Below are 17,624 nucleotides of genomic sequence, written 5' to 3' on the forward strand. Positions count from 1 at the left end.
GATTCAGAGGAGGTGCCGGGGTTGAGAGTGAGAACAAGTAGGATTGTGTATTATGAAATTCCCGAGTGGTTTTCCCAATCAAAAGATAAAATGCATTGTTTAGAGGACAATTTACATTTGGACAGTTGCTATTACAACACAGCATATTTGCAAACAAGCTGCTATAAATTAACTGTTGTCCCTCCTGCCCTCTAATCTTGGTAGGAGATAGGGAACAATTTGTAGGATTTCCTTTTTTGGTTGTTTTGGGGTTCCCCCAACCCCTGCGGAAATCTCATGTTTTTGGGTGGAGTTCTAGGTCATGACTGGTAAGCCCAGAATCAAGAACTAGTTAAAACTAAATTTTCCTCCGTGCCTTTGCTCACATCTAAACACTGTTTACTTGCTGGGTTTCATTCCCATAGGAATGAACAGATAGATAGGTTGCTGAAATATAGAAAAGAATCACTACTTATTGATTCCTTGTGGAAATCAAACCATTTTGATAGCACAACTAACTGTAACAACAATAATAATAAAAATATTACTATTTATAATCAAGTCAATTCTCCCTTATGAGCTTAAGATGACCTCACACTGAGCCTCCTGGGATACAATGAGGATTCTCAATTATCTTGGATTCCCTGAGAATCAACTTGTCACTGGCTAAAGATATACATGCAAGAAGTTTCTGGTATCTAATGACAAAAAGTCATGGAATCATTAAAAAAAAAAAAATAGAACTGAAGGAATCCTTAGATGTTATCTAGTTTTCTACCTTCATTTGACAGATGGGAAAATTGAGGCCTCGGGAGTCCAAATGTTTCACAGGCGGTCACAGGGCTAAATTAAAAGAAGTTTGTTGAAACTTTCAATTGGTGCTGGAGAGATCAAAGGAGACTTTATGGACAATTATGTAGGCTTGAAACTGGGTGGTGAAGGAGAGATAGGATTTGGGTAAACAGAAGGAAAAGGAAGGGAATTCTTTGGAGATGAATTAATATAACTGCAGCCCTGAGACAGGAAGAGAAAGGAGGATGTTGGGGGATATGGAGAGATGTTAGGGTAAGAAGAGAATGTGGCTATCCAATCTTCCTTATTTCAAATACACAAAATGCATAGTCTCTAAAAATGGACACATGTGAGCATCATCATTTTTAAAAGTACATCACCCATTTCTGGGGTTGAGTTGGTAAATGTTTAACACCCAGCTCTCTAAGAATGCAGAAAACACTTTTACATTTAATTGGAATTATTAACAACTATCCCAATCACTTTCTTAAGTCTAAACAATCAGCAAAATCATCAATCTAGTCACATTTTTTGGTAGCATTTGACAATGTGTAAATGTTCATACAGAAAATTTAACAACCAGCTCTTATAAATCTGTACAATTGGCTCCAGTGCACCCTTACCTACTTCCAAAAAGAATATGAACAGTATACAAAATCAAAAAGAAAAATGATATCAACAGAATAGCCAGGAATAGAAACAGAAATAGGAATGCTTAGCGAGAGCAGAGGAAGTAGATTTTAGCAGACACCTAAGATGAGTCAGTTATATACAGTTAATTCAAGATTACAAATTTGTACTCTGGACATGCTAGCAATGAATGTGTAAAGCCCTATTCTTCTTACCCCAAAGGAGCTTACTACCTAGTAGTAGAGAATACACATGTTCACAAACAGCTATTTCTTTTCTGTTCCATCACTCTGCCTTGTATCATTCCTTATGCCTAAAATACTCCCCTTCCATCCTTTAAGACCCACTTCAGGTTCTGCCTTCCCATCAAAAGCGATTTCTCCTTCCTATATTAGATGCCATATGATTGCATAAGAAAACATAATTTGAGAATAAAAACTGAATGCAAATGAAATGTATTTTCTCATGTGGTACTATAGATTTGTGTGTATTTTTAACTCCCTACCTTCTGCCTAGTAGACTACAAACCATTTCATCATGATCTCCGTATCACCTCTGGGTGCATCACGCTGTTGCTAAATACAACATAACAAATGTTGGGATTTTTTTTGGAGGGGAGGAGAATCTGGATCCTTGATTTCAGAGTTTTCAAAGCCCCTGTTGAAAGGATTCTCTGTACTAACGGAAATCAGGACCTCTCTTTAGTCATCTTAGAGAGTTGCCCCCATAATCACTGTTCACAGAGCCATTTGTGTCAAAAGCAGGACTATGGAACCAGCTACAACTACTGCCCCTCTTAAGGGGTTGTTGAATGAATGGAGAGAGCTTCTATCCAGTTGAAAGAGCTATAGGGAAGCAATATGGTTCAAAGAAAAGAATATGGACTTTGAAGTTAGAGGACTAGTGTCACACTGGGTAAATAATTTGCCCCTCAGTTTTGCCTTAAAATAGGAGAGTTGGATTTCAACTCTAAGTTTATGATTTTTTATTAGAAAGACCAAAGACGCTTTGCAACTTGCTCAAGAGAGAACCCTTGGGGCAAAATCACAGACAATTTACTCTTACTTTACATATAATTCTAACAGGTTTAGTGATCTGATTTCCAAACCCACAGACAGATTAGAAGCTACAAATTGCAAGGAGTTTGCTAGAGAAATTATAACTGAGGGCCTGACAGGGAGGAGACATGAGAAGCAAAGCTAAAAATTCAAATAACATAGTAGTTGGTAGTCATTTCAACTTGAACCAGACAGACCCAATGTATCACCACAGGCCCTGAAGCCATTCTATGACTGTTGCATATCATGAATTATATTTATAATTACAACCTTGAATCATCAAGAATAAGTTTAATACTGATTAGGATCCTCTGCTTAATAAGACAAAGAAGAATGTAACAGATTTCAGAAATATTTCCACCAAATATGGTTAATCTTTTTTAAGTTTTGGCACTTAAAAGATAAAACCTCCAATTATGTGGAAAATTCACTTATGGAAATAGTTCCTTCACTATCAGTGCTACAGAAATAAAGTATTGTTGCTGTTGTCCATTCATTTTTCAGTTGTGTACTATTCTTTGTGACTTCCTATGGGGGTTTTCATGGCAGAGAACCCTAAAGTGGTTTGCCCTTATCTTCTCCAGCTCATTTTACAGATGAAGAAAGTCAGACAAATAGGATTAAGTGACTTACCCAGAGTCACATAGCTAGTAAGAATCTCAGGCAGGATTTGAACTCAGGAAGATTTCTGACTCCAAGCCTGCAATTCTATTGATTGTGCCAGCAAGCTGCCAACAAAATTCTACTGACTTTAACAGTAGAATACCAGAGTAAAGCATTTGCTCATGTTGTTGACTTTCTTCCCATATGATGCCGTCATATGATGTTATAGGGAACTACATTGTCTTACATAGCTCAATATTATTTTATATGTCATGGATCTTGTCTTACCAATTAGACTGTAGGTCTAGGGAAGGCACCAAAAGTATCCAGTTTCCCAAATATGGTATAACTATACTTAAAATAGTCTGGGGTCTTTATAAATGCAAATTGCCCTTAAGTTTTGGGCTTAGAAGATTCTCCCTTAAAATCTTGCTGGTCATAGGATGGTATATGTGAATTCCTGTTAGTGCTTTCTCCTCTTTAAAAAATGGGTTTTCAGGACAATTACTTGGTTTAATAGATAGAGCACCAGCCCTGAAGTCAGGAGGACCTGAGTTCAAATCTGATCTCAGACACTTAATATTTCCTAGTTGTGTGATCCTGGGCAAGTTACTTAACCCAATTACCTCAGGTTAAAAAAAGGGGGGGAGGCATTTCAAGGCATGCTACTCAAGTGTTTTATCTTTAAGAAGACCCAGAATCTTGAAAGATTTGGTTCTTTGTTCCTTGGTGGCCAATAGCTCTAGGGTATGACTAAAAGTGTGAAACTCTGCAGGATATGATGTAATCACTCATGAGTTAACTCTATGTCATTTGTAGGTTGAGGATTTCTTCTTCTTTTTTTTTCCTACACATCTTACCATGTGTTTCCCTCCTCCCACCAACCTCTCCTAAAAAAATAATACTCAACCAATTGGGGGATGACTCAGCTGAAAAGCCTTTATCTGCCAAAGAAGCAAAACCATCACTGGCCGCACCACTGGACATGAAGTCAGCTTCTCCCTGTTTGTCCGGTGTCTTGGGTACAGCCTGATATTCTGTCTATTCTGCCCTCTCTCACCTCCTTAGACACTCTGATTTCTGATTTCTATCCTAGGCCACTGAATAGGTCAGAGAGAAGGGGAGGAGAACACTCAGAAAGCCAACCAATGGTGGTGGCCATTGAATGCCACAAAGCTGAGGTTTCTGAATTTAATATTCCTAACCGCCAGACTGTTCAAAGAATAAAATCTCTGTTCAAAGAGCAAAAATCCACAAGTGGTGGTAAAACTCAGGGGATGACTAAGATGCTAATTCCACAATAAGACCAAATTAGGTATTCATTTTCAAGTCACAAAACTTGTGGTGAAGCCGAAAGAGCACTGGCTCTGAAGTCAGGAGGCCTGAGTTCAATATGATCTCACTTATCACTTACTAACTTATATGTGTATGTGTTTGTATTATATGTCTGCGTATGTATATACATATACCTCACATCAAGTTACTTTTCAAAGTAAAAAGAAAGCGTTAAAAGCATTGATTCCAGTGACAAGTTAAAATCCCTCAGTTTCCTTATCTGTAAATTAAAAGGGGGAAAGGGAGGGATAGAATTTGAAACTCAAATTTAAAAAAATGTTAATTATTTTTAACATGTAATGGGAGGGATAAAAATATATATTTAAAAAAATTTTAATTTTGAGCAATTAACTTGTTTCAGACATTATGTTAAGCACTTTTTCAATTATTAGTTCATTTTATCCTTACAGTGACTCTGGGAAGTAGGTACTATTATTATCTCCAGTTTAAAGATGAGAAAGCTGATGTAAACAGAAGCTGAGTAACTTGCCCAGGAGTCACTCAGCTAAGTAAGTGTCTGAGGATAGATTTGAATTCAGGTCTTCCTGACTCCAGATCTGGGGATACCCCAATGTTCTGCAGAGGAGACTGAGTCAGATAGTCTCTGAGGTACCTTCTGGCCCTAGAGTGGCCCTAGACTACTGAGCTCTCTGCCTCTGTTTTTAGGATGCAAGTCCCCAGGGTGAAGGAAGACAATGGCTCACTGGCCATTGCTTTGAAAATAACCTTGGATAATCCTTTCAAAACAGGGAACAGTTTCCAGCTCACAGAGTAGTTGCTGGATTCAGTCCTATAGATGGAGCATAAGGAAATTGTGGAGAAAACATGATCTGAGCTCCTTCTCTTCAGCTAGAAAGGCTTTTTTTTTTTTAAACTATTAACTTCTTACTCGTTCCTATCTTCCCTCCTCCCTCCATCTCACACATACTCTCGTTGCTTTGGTGTTGTTGCTGTGTCCTATCATCTGAAGGACAGTTCAGGCAACAGCATGGGTTCCAAGTTTTATTTTTGGAAGCATCAATCCTACAAGCACTAAGAACCAGACTCGGTCTGTAACATGCACACAAAAGGGAAAAACAGAAGAAGCTGATTTCCTTTGATTTGAAGTGCCTTCTAAGCTTCCTTGGAACAGAGATGAAGACTAGAGGGAAAGAAGGAGGTGGGGAGAGAGGGAAAAGGTGGGGATAGAAGGAGATAGAGGCAGGAGAGAGAGAAAGAGAAGGAGTCACAGGGAAAAAAAGAAGGGAAAGGGAGAGAGGGAGAAAGGGAAAGAGAAAAACAGAAAGAAGAAAGAGAGGGAAGGGGAAAAGAGAGAACTAGAGGAGAGAACAAGAAAAAGGAAAGAGAAGAGGGAGGGAGGAGGATCGAGGAAAAGAGATAGGGAGAAAAGGAGGAAAGAAAAGGAGATAGAGACACAAAGGGGATGGGGAAAAAAGATAGACAAAGATGGGAGGGAGAGAGAAGGAAAGAGGGAGGGGAACAGAGGCAGAGAGAGGGAGAAGGGGAGGAGGAGGAGAAGAAGAAAAGGAGAAGAGAGAGAAATACAGACAGAGACACACAGATTGAAAGACAGAGACACAGAGTCAGAGAGAGAAAGAGAAACACCTTCCCGGACTTCAATTACAATAAATTATTCCTTTCGTAATGAAATGTTAAAAAAAAAAAAAAAGAGTGGGGGTAGAGCCAGTTTCTTCTGAATGCAAATGGTCAGCCAAAAGAATAGAAACTGAAAAAAAGGGAAGGTTTGAAAGAAACAGATGTGCCTCCCCAAATGGTAAAGATGAGAATACAAAAATACACAGGGAGAGAAGGGAAGTTGGGGGGGGGGGGAAGGGTGTAGATGGAACTTGAAAGGAATGAAGGATGTAATCAAATATCTGTTGCCAGGAATTTGAAATGACCCTATCTGATCCCTTCCTGCCCAAATGGGTACCCAAGGAAAATAATATACCCAAGTATGACCTCCTTCTGACCTCTCTGTACTTCTAGGTTCCATCAAACATGATCTGGGTTGGGGTAGTGAATGGGGGTTAGGGCGGGAGAAGTAGAAAAAGGAAGAAGACTAGAAAGCCTGATAAATGGAAGATGAGTCACAATCTGTGTGCTCCCGCCAAACAAGCAACAGGAACAAACCGATCCTGTATCTCCCTCATGCTCTCAGCAAAGTGGCAAAATCAGTGCATGTCCCTATCGCTGGGCACCTGGGAGAAAAGAAGGAGAATCGGGGCCTTGAAAAGGGTCCCCATAGCAACATCATCCAGAAATCCTTGTGGACCATGCACCTTTTGAGTAGGTAAAGCTTCCTGGAGCAGTGTGAGAACATGCTTATATAACATTTCATGCTGCCCAGTTGCTTTGTGTTAAATTATTAGCTCCCAGATTTTTCCATGAGGAACTGGTGATTTCCCCCTATACCACTGATGCATAAACATTAGATGACCTCCTAGAGATTTAACTGAGAGCTCTGCTGCCATCAGCAGAACCGATTTGAGCCCTCTGTAGAGACAGAGGTGCTTACTCAAATTTCTCAGAACTCCATCAGGCCCCAGATCAGGTCTTTCTGAACTCCTATGTCATGCCCTCCTCATCTCATGAACTCCCGGACAAAGAAACAAAGGCAACCGGCTGCCTCGGATGGGAGGCTCTGACAGGCTATTCTGCAGAGCTGATAGCAAATAAGAAACTTTTAAGTTGATGTGGAAAGATCCCTGCATAGGTGAATTTCACTGAAGCAAAGAAATAACTGAATTACCCTGAGTCATCTTTAGAATCGAAAGGGTAAAACTAGAAACTGGTTCCCCTGACATTAAATCACAGGAGACTGCCAGCAATTCATCCTACCCCTCCAGTCCTTAGCAAAGAGTAAGTCTTGTTAGGGAAAACATCATGTCAGATACAAAATAGCCACAGGGAAAGAGTGACAATAATTCACTGAGTTACACAATTTATATTCTTCTTCAAGAGTGACCCATTTCACCCATTCAGAGAATATAGCATGATCAAATTATAAGCGAAATCACTAGCAATAACATAACCCATGTGGCGTCTTTGCATTTATCCATCTATGACTTCTCTTTTAATAACTTTTAAAACATGCCCTCAGTGCTGGGCACAGAGTAGGGGCTCAAAAAAGGCCTGGCTAATTAATTTACTTAACATGAAAATTTTCCTTTAAAAAAACTAGTTCCTTTTTTTCTGAGAACTGGAAACTCTAGATGCCTCATGTGACGGAAAGTCAGGAGACCCAACTTCTAACCCCAGCTCTCTGAGGGTAAAGGCTGTTTTCTTCTTATCTTTGTATCTAACTGCCTTAAACAAGTTTTCAAGATGGTAGGTGCTTAATAAGTGTTTATTGAATCTATCTGAACATGTCTTTTTTTTAAAACTTAACATTCAGATCCCAACCATGATCTGATAATATATTTTTTAAACAGAAAATTATCTTTTCAGTCTGAATGTGGAAACATAGCAAGCCAGAGTTTCTTAAAGAAAACTATAAATCTGTTTTTGTCCTGAACTTTCCAATAACTAGTTCCACAGACCCTGGAACTGATATTGGATGTCCAAAAACACTCAGAGAAACTGATGACTTCTAATAACTTAACTTTATGCTTTTTAGTCTCCATCCCTAAAGCATGAATCGAAGAAAGAATATTAATTAAATGGAATCTTCATGTGTGGATAACATAATAGTGTCTGTGACCCACTAAGGTATCTGATTTTTGGGGGGTTCTCTCTGTACCTCAGAAGGTACACACCATCATGTCATTGGGTTAACCGGACCCTTCTGGTCCTGAAAGATAATGGCCTAGGGAGATACACTCTGGAGCCAAGGCTCACCATGGAGAATTAGGTTTCATGACTTATTGATCTCTTACATCATGGGATTCAGGTGGTGATGATGATGGTGGGGGGCGGGGATGGAGTACTGTAGTTACTAAAAGGGAATTAGGTGGCACTTACTTGCAGTCGTGTTTTTCAATCTCAAAGTGGGGGTTAAAGTTGAGGACAATCTTCTGGTTGGGCTCTGGAGCGTAAACGATCCATTCACAGTTCTGGTGGGAGGGGTAGTCTTGGGGATAGCCAGGGGAGGTGATATAGCCAGCATCTTTGGAATTCAAACGCCCTCCACAAGGTAGGCCTGAAAAGGAAGACAAAATCAAGAGCTTCATGTAGGTGTTTTTTATTCCTCCCCCTGCTTTCCCTCTCTCCTTTCTCCTAGTGGCTGATTAAAAACTATTTTGCAGACCTTTTATGGCAGTACACAGAGCTGACCCACTTACTCATTCAGTGGGCAAGATTATTACAGCTCTTCTCTCCTTCCTACACCCGCTATGCTTGTACACCCACGCCAAATGAAAACGTGCCAGGAAAGGACCATAAATATTCCCATGAGACAACTTCCAATAACAGAAGAGGGGAGCACAAACTTAAGCGCACCCCTTTTCTGAATCTGGCTTTGCTAGTCCCTTTCCCTTTGCTCATCCAAGCGCTTCACCTCACTCTTTAACTCACAGATCCTTCATTTTCTCCAGCTTGGCACCAACCCACCCAACCGGTGTGAATTAAAGGCTCCAGTTCATAATTGACCATCGCGGTTTTGAAGAGCTGTCCCACAAACAGCCTGGTAACAATTACAGCTAGGCAAGGAAGCACTTTCCAGCCCTGGGTTTAAGCAGACCCTTCCCTGGAGGGTGATATTAGCTGCTTCTTCTTCTTTTTTCCTTTTTTTTTAAATAAGTAGAAAAAATCCCCAAACATTTAATCTCAAATACACCACAAATTTGATTTATTATTTCATTACCCACCAAAAGGGAAAAAAAACCCTCTATGTTAGAGTACAGATTCCTTTCAAGTTCGGAATTTCCAGAAAGGTGCTTTGGGCTTATTTGATTTCCCACTTTTTCCCCTCCTCCTGTCCCTCCCAGCCTGGTCACCACAAGAGAGTGCTACTGCTACATTTAGTTTCAACCAACCACTTGAAAGGCAGCCGAAGCTCAGTCAGCTGACCATTCTTTCCCTTCCCCTGCCTGGCTGTACACTGATGGAGATGAACAGCTTCATGGGGGATGACGGAATGGGGAGTGGGGAATCTTCAAAGGAAGGAGAGGGGGATGATGGGAGAGGGTTTCTGTACTCCTCAGCCCAGTTGGGTTGGTGACATTTGGGAAATATAATCACTGGGAATGAAATCCCATGGCACCTGGGGGTTTCCCAGGAAACATGGGATTTTCATTTAATATCTACAGTAGAACAGGAAGAAGACAGGAAAGTATGAGAACTATGGCAATAGTAAAAGCTCTCTTGGAGATTTTTCTTAGGTTTTTTTTGGTGGGTTTTTTTTTCTTGCTTCTCTTAGCATCAATCATGCTTTAATATTGCCATCTGCATGAACCAGCATGGTCCTGTGAATTATGTATTATGCCTCAGCAGTCACCCAACAGGGCAGGATCTTTCTCGTGTGTTCACTCTTTCAGGGAGAGGGTCATGCATTTTTAACTCTACAGGTGCAGTTTACTATTCCCCATGTCTGTCGGTATTACTGTCTTCCATACCTCTGCTTTAGATTATCAGCCTGACAGGGCTTAATGCATAAAAGATGGGGCACAAGGCATTGTTGCTGTGCTTAGGACCCAAAGCCAAGTGAGGAGGCTTTTAACCGATTCACCTTGAGGGGTTCCAATGTGAGAGGAGCACAGTGAGATCTTGAAATCTAATGGAGTCTGGTGCCATTTCCTCCTGAGCAGGAAAACAAAAGCGAGCCATTTCCTCTGAGCTAGCAGGGACACACCATCCTCTACCTAATGACTCGGCCCAAGAACACAAAGGCATGACCCCTTGAAGAGAGGCACAGATGAGACCATAAATGATCAATGGATTGAAAGGAGCCCATTCTTCTACAACTGACTCCTTGGGGGTATTCCAGGCGCCATAAACCATACTCTCAAGCAGGGCACCCAGCATAATTCAGAATACTAAGACAGACTGTGTCCCACTGCCTCTAGCTAATGAATGGGAAGGAATCAGAAGGAGGAATGAGCCAGTTCCTTTGGGAAAGGCTTAGGTGTGGGAACTCTGAGCACCAGCTGCTCAATGAGTGGGGGAGAAAAGATCATTTTCTAGTGTCTACAGTCCCTGTGCCAGCTCCTTCACAGAAATGATAGTCTTGCCATTCACCCACTGCAAATCACAGTCCTGGCCATGTACTTGCTTTCCTCCAATTAAGAGACGCCTCCTCACATTTATCAAGTATATTGTAAAGTTCTTTCTCATAATTGTGGGAGTACCAGGGACAGAGAGCTCACACTTCCCCTACAGTTGCACAGCTGATAGGTGCCAGAGTCCGGATTTGAACTCAGGTCAAATAAAGACAGATTAGTGGCAAGAAGACCAGTCTCAAGTTAGAAACCCTGGATTTACATGCTAACTTTGTATCACTCCTGGATGATCATAATGCAAGTCACAATATGTTTCTGGGTCTCGGTTGTCTCCTCTGGTAAAACATTAATCTAGATAACCTCTGAGATCCCTTATGGCTTCTTCATCCAGCTCATACATGGTACATTTTCCTTATTAGTATTTATTTACATGCTCGAAATCAAGACTTGATTCATTGTTTTGTTGCCTAGACTTAAGAAACTAATAAAGAACATTTTAATAATTCAAACTTAAAGTGTGTTTTGCATATTTTTCCTTGAGAGTTGGTTGTTAAACATTGCCAGCATACCCCATCTATATTTATAATTCTATGAACTCTTCTCCTCTATTCCAGAGATCTTTCTATTGTTGTTCAGTCATTTTTTTAGTTGTAGCTGACTCTTCGTGACGCCATTTGGAGTTTTTTGGGAGGACAGATATATTGGAGTAGTTTGCCATTTCCTTCTCTAGTCCATTTTACAGATGAGAAAACTGAGGCAAACAGGTACCCAGGGTCACCCACCTGAGGTGAGATTTGAACTCAGGACTCCCTGACTCCAAGCCTGCCACTCTCCTGGGACACCTATATGCCCCATCTTTTTCTTACATCTTTTTTATTAGGCAAGCATCATGGTGTGTCCAGGCAGCATGAGGTAATGGTGTACAGTGTTGGACTCGTTGGGAAGATCTGGTTTCAAACCCTGACCTAGACACAATCTATCTGTGTGACAGAACAAACCATTTAACTTCTCCTGAGCCTCATCTGTAAAAGAAAGGAATTAGAATCAATAATCCTTAAATTTCTTCCCAGCTTTCAACTTAAGTTCTGCTATGCTACCAAATGCAAGGTTGTGCATCAGGAATACAAAGATTGGAATAAAACTCTGTTTCTTTCCCTTAAGGAGTTTCCAGATTGTTGGACAGGAGGGGGTTGAGAAGAAGGCAGGGAGCATGAAACATATGCACAGATATTTATAATAGGAACTAGAATGGAAAAGAAATTTCCTTGGAGAAATCAAACAGTGTAGCATGAGACATTTGGCGGAATGGGGATGGAGATCATTTCTAGAGAAGGGCAGGAGCTTTAAAGAAGGTCTCCTTTAGAAAAGACCTAATGTTCAAAGGTCTCTCCATTCCTCTTGATTTCCTCCCTCCTCCCAAACACTCTAGAAGAACATCCTTCTCTCCCATGGGTCATGCACACAGAAAAGTTAGCTATAATGACAGGAAACTTCCTCATAGGAAGTTTTTATTTCTCATCCACACTGGGGAGCAATCATTTCCTCAGCTTCAGATTTGGCCACCAAAAACTGAACTATTTTTATCCTGAGGCAGGAATACAGCATTTTCTGTTGTTTCCCAGAAACTCATTGCTTAATCCAAACAAGAGAAGCAACCAGCCTTTTTCTGCCTTTACTTTATCTGAATAAAAGACACTCATAAAAATATTTGAGAATTTAAAAACATCTGTTTTAGTTCCATGGGCTGAGGTTACTCAACACACAAACATTTATAAATGCAGATTTTTGTTTGGATATCTCTCTCTCAGACACACACACACACACACACACACACACACGCATGCACATGCACACAAATAGATATTGAACAGTCATCAGTTACATATACGTATTAGTAATTCACACTTCCCTCTTGTACACACATTCACACCCTCACATAAAATATCACACATCATTTGCACAGACATACATCCCATAAAGATAAATATTGGAATTTCAGCCTGTATTTTTCTTGGAAAGAGATGAATTCTTGAAATATAGAAATAAAGACTGGAAAGAAAACACCCTCGATCTCTTTTACTTACATACTCTCATTCAGAATCCGTCCCACATCTCCCATCCTTTCCATTTTCAGGTACTTTGCTGCTAAAATATATATAAAGCCATAGCAGACACTTAAAAGCAATCACTTTTCAAAAGTTGCATCATCTCAAGCCTTTGTAGCTTCCATCACTTTTCAAAATGGCCCAAGAAATATCAAAGCAAAGAATTACAACCCAAAAGAACCCCTTGGGAAAGTCACTCTCCATAGTACTATCTCCACTCCAAAGTCATAGAGTTGCTGCAATGTGAACTACTCAGTCTTTGTCAGTTAAATAACAGAATTCGTTCCACAACCATATTCATTCCCCCAAAAAAGAATGACAAAATCCTGCATTAACCAAAGGAGTTGTATCTGAAGGTGGTGGGCTGGACCAGGTAAATTCTCAAGAACCTAATCAATCCCATGATACCATGTTAATATCATCATGCTTACAAGAAGTGTAATTAAGCTAATTTAGGAGTAAAATCAAGTCATTAATTGGTTTCCTGTTCAAGTCAAGACTTGGATATTAGGTAGGGTCGGAGGCAGGCTGGAGTGATGGAGAATGATTAAAACCCAAATCATCTTTGTCTGTTTCCCATAACCCTTATAACATTGGATCAATTAGCTTTTCTGGGTCTCTTCACCTGTAAAAGACATTTTTGGACTAAAGGACTTCAATGGTCCATTTAAAGAGACATTATCATGTTTTTATTTGCTTGTTGAGTAATAGAGCAAAGTTTATTTAAAGCAGTACAGCTTGTCCGTAGTCAAGTATGATTTTTAAAACAACAGTGGTTTCTGGATCTAAAACTGCCACTAATTAGTTGTTTGACTTCGAACATTTCATCTTTCTGGACCTTAGTTTTCTCCTTTGAAACAGAGGGAGTTGTGTACAAATGTGGGGGGTAGATAAGCTGATTTCTTTCCCTCCTCTAGTGCTCTATTATGTTGAAACCTGATTTCAAGTCTCAGATTTAATGCTTGCCAGCTATTTATAAAGTGGTCATACGTTCTCTTACCTCATTTCTTCATCTGCAAAATGGGTGTTTTTAAAAATACTTATACCACCTACCTCATAGTCTTGTTGAGAGGATCAAATGGGATGATGAATGTGAAAGTACTATATAAGTGGGAATTATAGTAATTACTACTGGCCTCTGACTAATGACTTAAGGCAACTGTAAACTGTTGGGGCCCCAGGGTTCATAAATGATCACAGGATCATTGTTTGGAATTAGAAGGGACCTGAGAGGCCATCAGATTCAACCTCATTTTTATGGATGAGAAAAAAGTCCTAGGAAGATTAAGTTAGAGGACTTGCCCAGTTACACAGAAAGTGTCAGAGGTAAAAAAAAAAAAAAAAAAAAAAAGTCAGATAAATTGGTAAAGTTGAATTATAGCGGAAAAAAAAAAAACCAGTTATTATTTGGAGCCAAATCCTAAAGAAGGTATAAGGAGAAGGGCGTTACATGGAGAAGGGCATTATAGTTCTTCTATTACTTTCCAAAGAGGTTTAGTTATTTCATCTGTTCTTTATTTGGCATTTTGAGAAACTAACAAACAAAAAAAGAAGGCTCTGTTATTCTATACATGGAACTCCTGGAGTTCTATACACTGCAAGCAAAAGAGGCACATTTAAACCACAGACCTAACAGTGGTTTTTCTCAGAGAAAGGCAGAAGAATAAAAAAAAAAATTGAAGTACAAAAACCACAAGCAACTGGAACCAGAGAATGTTTCTGAGAAACCATATTTATTGAATTGAACAGACCTTAGAGGGCATCTACTCCAGTCTACATATTTTACAGATGAGGAAACTGAGGTCCACAAAGATGAAGTAATTTGCCTAAATAATTAGTGATAGGATTTGAACTGAGGTCTCTAAATCTAGGACTCTATCCATTCACTGGTCAGCATCTAAAAATATCTGAAATGTTTCAGTGAAACTAATAAAGTAACATTTAAATGTAAGATTACACTTGCGTTCCAAAAATCCACCTTGTAAATGCAAGTTAGGGGAGTTATGGCTAAATTATAGTTTACCAGGGGTAGGGTGGAGAAGCAAATATTTCCTGGTTTTGCTCAGTTGAAAAAGGGATTCAGAAATTCATCCTTTGCATACTCTTTTAAATTCATATATGTTACCTACTTGAGGAAAAAAAAGGAAAGTACATCTTACATCTGTGAGCATCCAAACTTTTATGGAACAAAACAAGAAGAATGAAGCTGAAGACTGATGATCGTTTCACTGCATATTAGTAGAAAGGCAAAATGGTCCCCTCACTCTTGCATTAGAAAGAAAAAAAATAAATCGGGTTAAAATTCATGGTCCAACCCTTTGGCAAGCCATATGGGATAATGGGGCTTGGAGTGGGTACAGTGTACCCAAGCTAATCACCTGACATCTGCAAAATGAGATGGGTTGAATAGAGCAGCTCCGAGGTGACTTGTAGCTCAAATATTTTTTACTTGGTGAGGAAATAAACCCGAGTCAATAAAACAGATAGTTTTAAAACTCACTAAAGCCTCCATGATGCAGAACACATTTATTCAAAGTGTCACACTTGTTTGACTTGTGCTTCTGTGATAAAAATTTCCTAGATTTTTATGATGAACAGAGAAGAGCTCTGTCTTAGATTATGAGGAGCTCAAGTATCTTTTTTCACTCCAACCCTGCACGCTGTTGCATATTTATATGTCTTATGGATACATATTTCTGCGTGGAACATGTCACACACAGAAATATACTAAAGAAAACCCAGAAATCTTCTTCAAACCCCAACCCAGCTCATCTAAGTCCTTTGCTCAGGGTTTAACCAAATTTTACCCAATAACCCTGGATAAGCTGATTTTAGGAGTCATTTCTGGGATCTGAAGCGGGATTTGGTTTTATTCAAAGTGACTTCAGCCTGTCACAAGACAGTCTCATAAAATCTGTGTCTTGGCTTAAGCTAGAAAGAAATGAGCCAATCCATCAGCCCAGGAATGCAGCCGTTTGACCACTTCCTAAGGCAACTGGGAAGGGATGCAATCTATTCAATTTATAGTTCAGGGTGGCAGTGAATGATGAACTCCTGAAAAGGCAGCAAATGGAAATCCTTGTGAACTTTTGCAGAGATAAAGTTCAAAATCTGAATAAAAGAATTTTAGGGAGAGAAAGGGAAGAAAGGAGAAAACTAGCTGGCACATGCCTGTGAGTGTGGAGAGATGGGGTGAGAAAAAAGCAAATTCTCTCTTCTCAAATTCTTCTAATAAACGCTCCTAAAAAAGGTTTGGAAATGGCATCTTGAAATAGGGCTATTAAAAGCCTCTTTCTTCCCCCATCAAAACACTAAAAAGAAAAAAAAATCATCATTTAATTTTTGAAATGTATCTTTGATGAGATTTCCTTTTCTGACCTCACATAATACCACCTGGGGTAACCTTGTTATTTGTCATCTTATATCATAAACAAATGCAATTCCAATAGGGCAGCCAATATAATATCATTAGTTTATATTTATGTCCACTTTCCCCCCGGTCCTTACTGCAAATGTAATTCTGGTGCCCGTGGTGGTAGATCTGGGATTACAAACCCTGACTATTTCAGCAGACCTCAGGGGAGGGGAGAAAGAAATTGCTGCATTTATAACTTTGAGATCAAGGGGAATGAACTATTTTAATTTTTTTTAATTTTCAGAATCTGAAATAATATGAAGGAACAGAAAATATTTTTATGACAAATTATACCATTTTCATTTTTTTCTAATGATCCCCAATGCCAAAGAAATCTGGGAGCAAGGTTTACTGACTGTTCCTCCCTTCCTCAGCTTTTCTCTCTTATCCCTAACAACTTCACAACCCCATAGGTGTTATGGAAGGCAAATCTTTACATGGTTTGTGGCATAGTAAATAAATTACCCAAGTTGAGTCACAAAATGGACTTCAAAGGCTGAGATCGTTTTAACTGGTATGGGCAAGTAAGTCATTGCACTCAAAATACAAGGGGGTAGGGGATATGGAAGGAAAAATCAGGGGATCTGGGTTCAAATCGAGTTCTATGAATTATTACTTGTATGACTGTGAGCAAGTCATTTGACCTCTGAGCCTCGGCTCTCTCAAAAATGAAAGAGTTGGATCCTATGATCTCTAAGCTTTCTTGCAGCCATAAATTTACAATCCTAAATGATTCAAGAGGCAGCTGGGGCTGCCTAGGAATCAGGAGACCTACCTCTGCCACTAACTGGCTATGGACTGTGACCTTGGGCAAAACACTTAACCCTTCTAAACCTCCATAAGAATGAGAGGCTTGACTAAAATTACTCCAAGGTCCCTTCCAACCTTCCAATTCTAATAAGCTATATGAATTTCTGACCAGAGTTAATAGGAAGCTTCTGCACTAAGTAAAACCAGCTTTCAAAAGGTCAGAAGCTATTTAAATTCTTTAATTGTATTGATTAAATGAAATTATTAAATCAACATTTGCTTGTGGGGGTTTTGGGCCCCCCCCCCAAAGCCTTAAGTGTCAGTAGTTTTGGGATGCCACATACAGGCAAACTAATAGACCAAACACAGCACTAAAAGGGTATGCTTGCAATTGATTTTTCCCTTGCTCTGTCCCCTCTCCTCCCTCCTTCTATTTCATCCCCTTCTGCCCTCCCCCCATGCCTTTCAGGCACATCTGTTTTATTTTCTCCTTTATCAAAACAATTATTGCTACAATTCCATCCAGTAAATTGCAGCCGCCTTTATCCTCTTTTACAGGGCAAGTAAGTAGAAGCTTCAGGACTTGCCAATAAGCAAGATCATTAGTTATCGAAGGATCTTTTGAAGCAGAGAGCAGGTTGTTACCAGGGCCTTACTTGGAGCATTTAGCATTATGCTGTCCAGCAGCTCTAGCAACTTCATCCCACAGTGGAGATGTTTCCTATTGTCATTTTTACCCACTTTTTTTTTTCCCCTTCTGGATTAGATCATGACTCTTTTATGAAGACCCAGGGGGAGA

At 39.7% G+C, this 17,624-nt stretch overlaps 1 protein-coding gene across 4 annotated transcripts in view; it reads right to left on the reverse strand.

The window, feature by feature from the left end:
* Positions 1 to 17,624, reverse strand: part of NRP2 (neuropilin 2) — a 147,954-nt gene that overhangs the window by 121,719 nt on the left and 8,611 nt on the right. For all 4 annotated transcript variants that reach the window (XM_012546409.3, XM_023500681.2, XM_023500682.2 and 1 more), the window contains exon 2: positions 8,361 to 8,538. In XM_012546409.3, the coding sequence (XP_012401863.1) occupies positions 8,361 to 8,538 (178 nt within the window). The remainder of the gene's footprint in view (positions 1 to 8,360; positions 8,539 to 17,624) is intronic.

The sequence above is a fragment of the Sarcophilus harrisii genome, chromosome 3 (genome assembly GCF_902635505.1).
Source record: "Sarcophilus harrisii chromosome 3, mSarHar1.11, whole genome shotgun sequence".
NCBI classification, from domain to species: domain Eukaryota; kingdom Metazoa; phylum Chordata; class Mammalia; order Dasyuromorphia; family Dasyuridae; genus Sarcophilus; species Sarcophilus harrisii.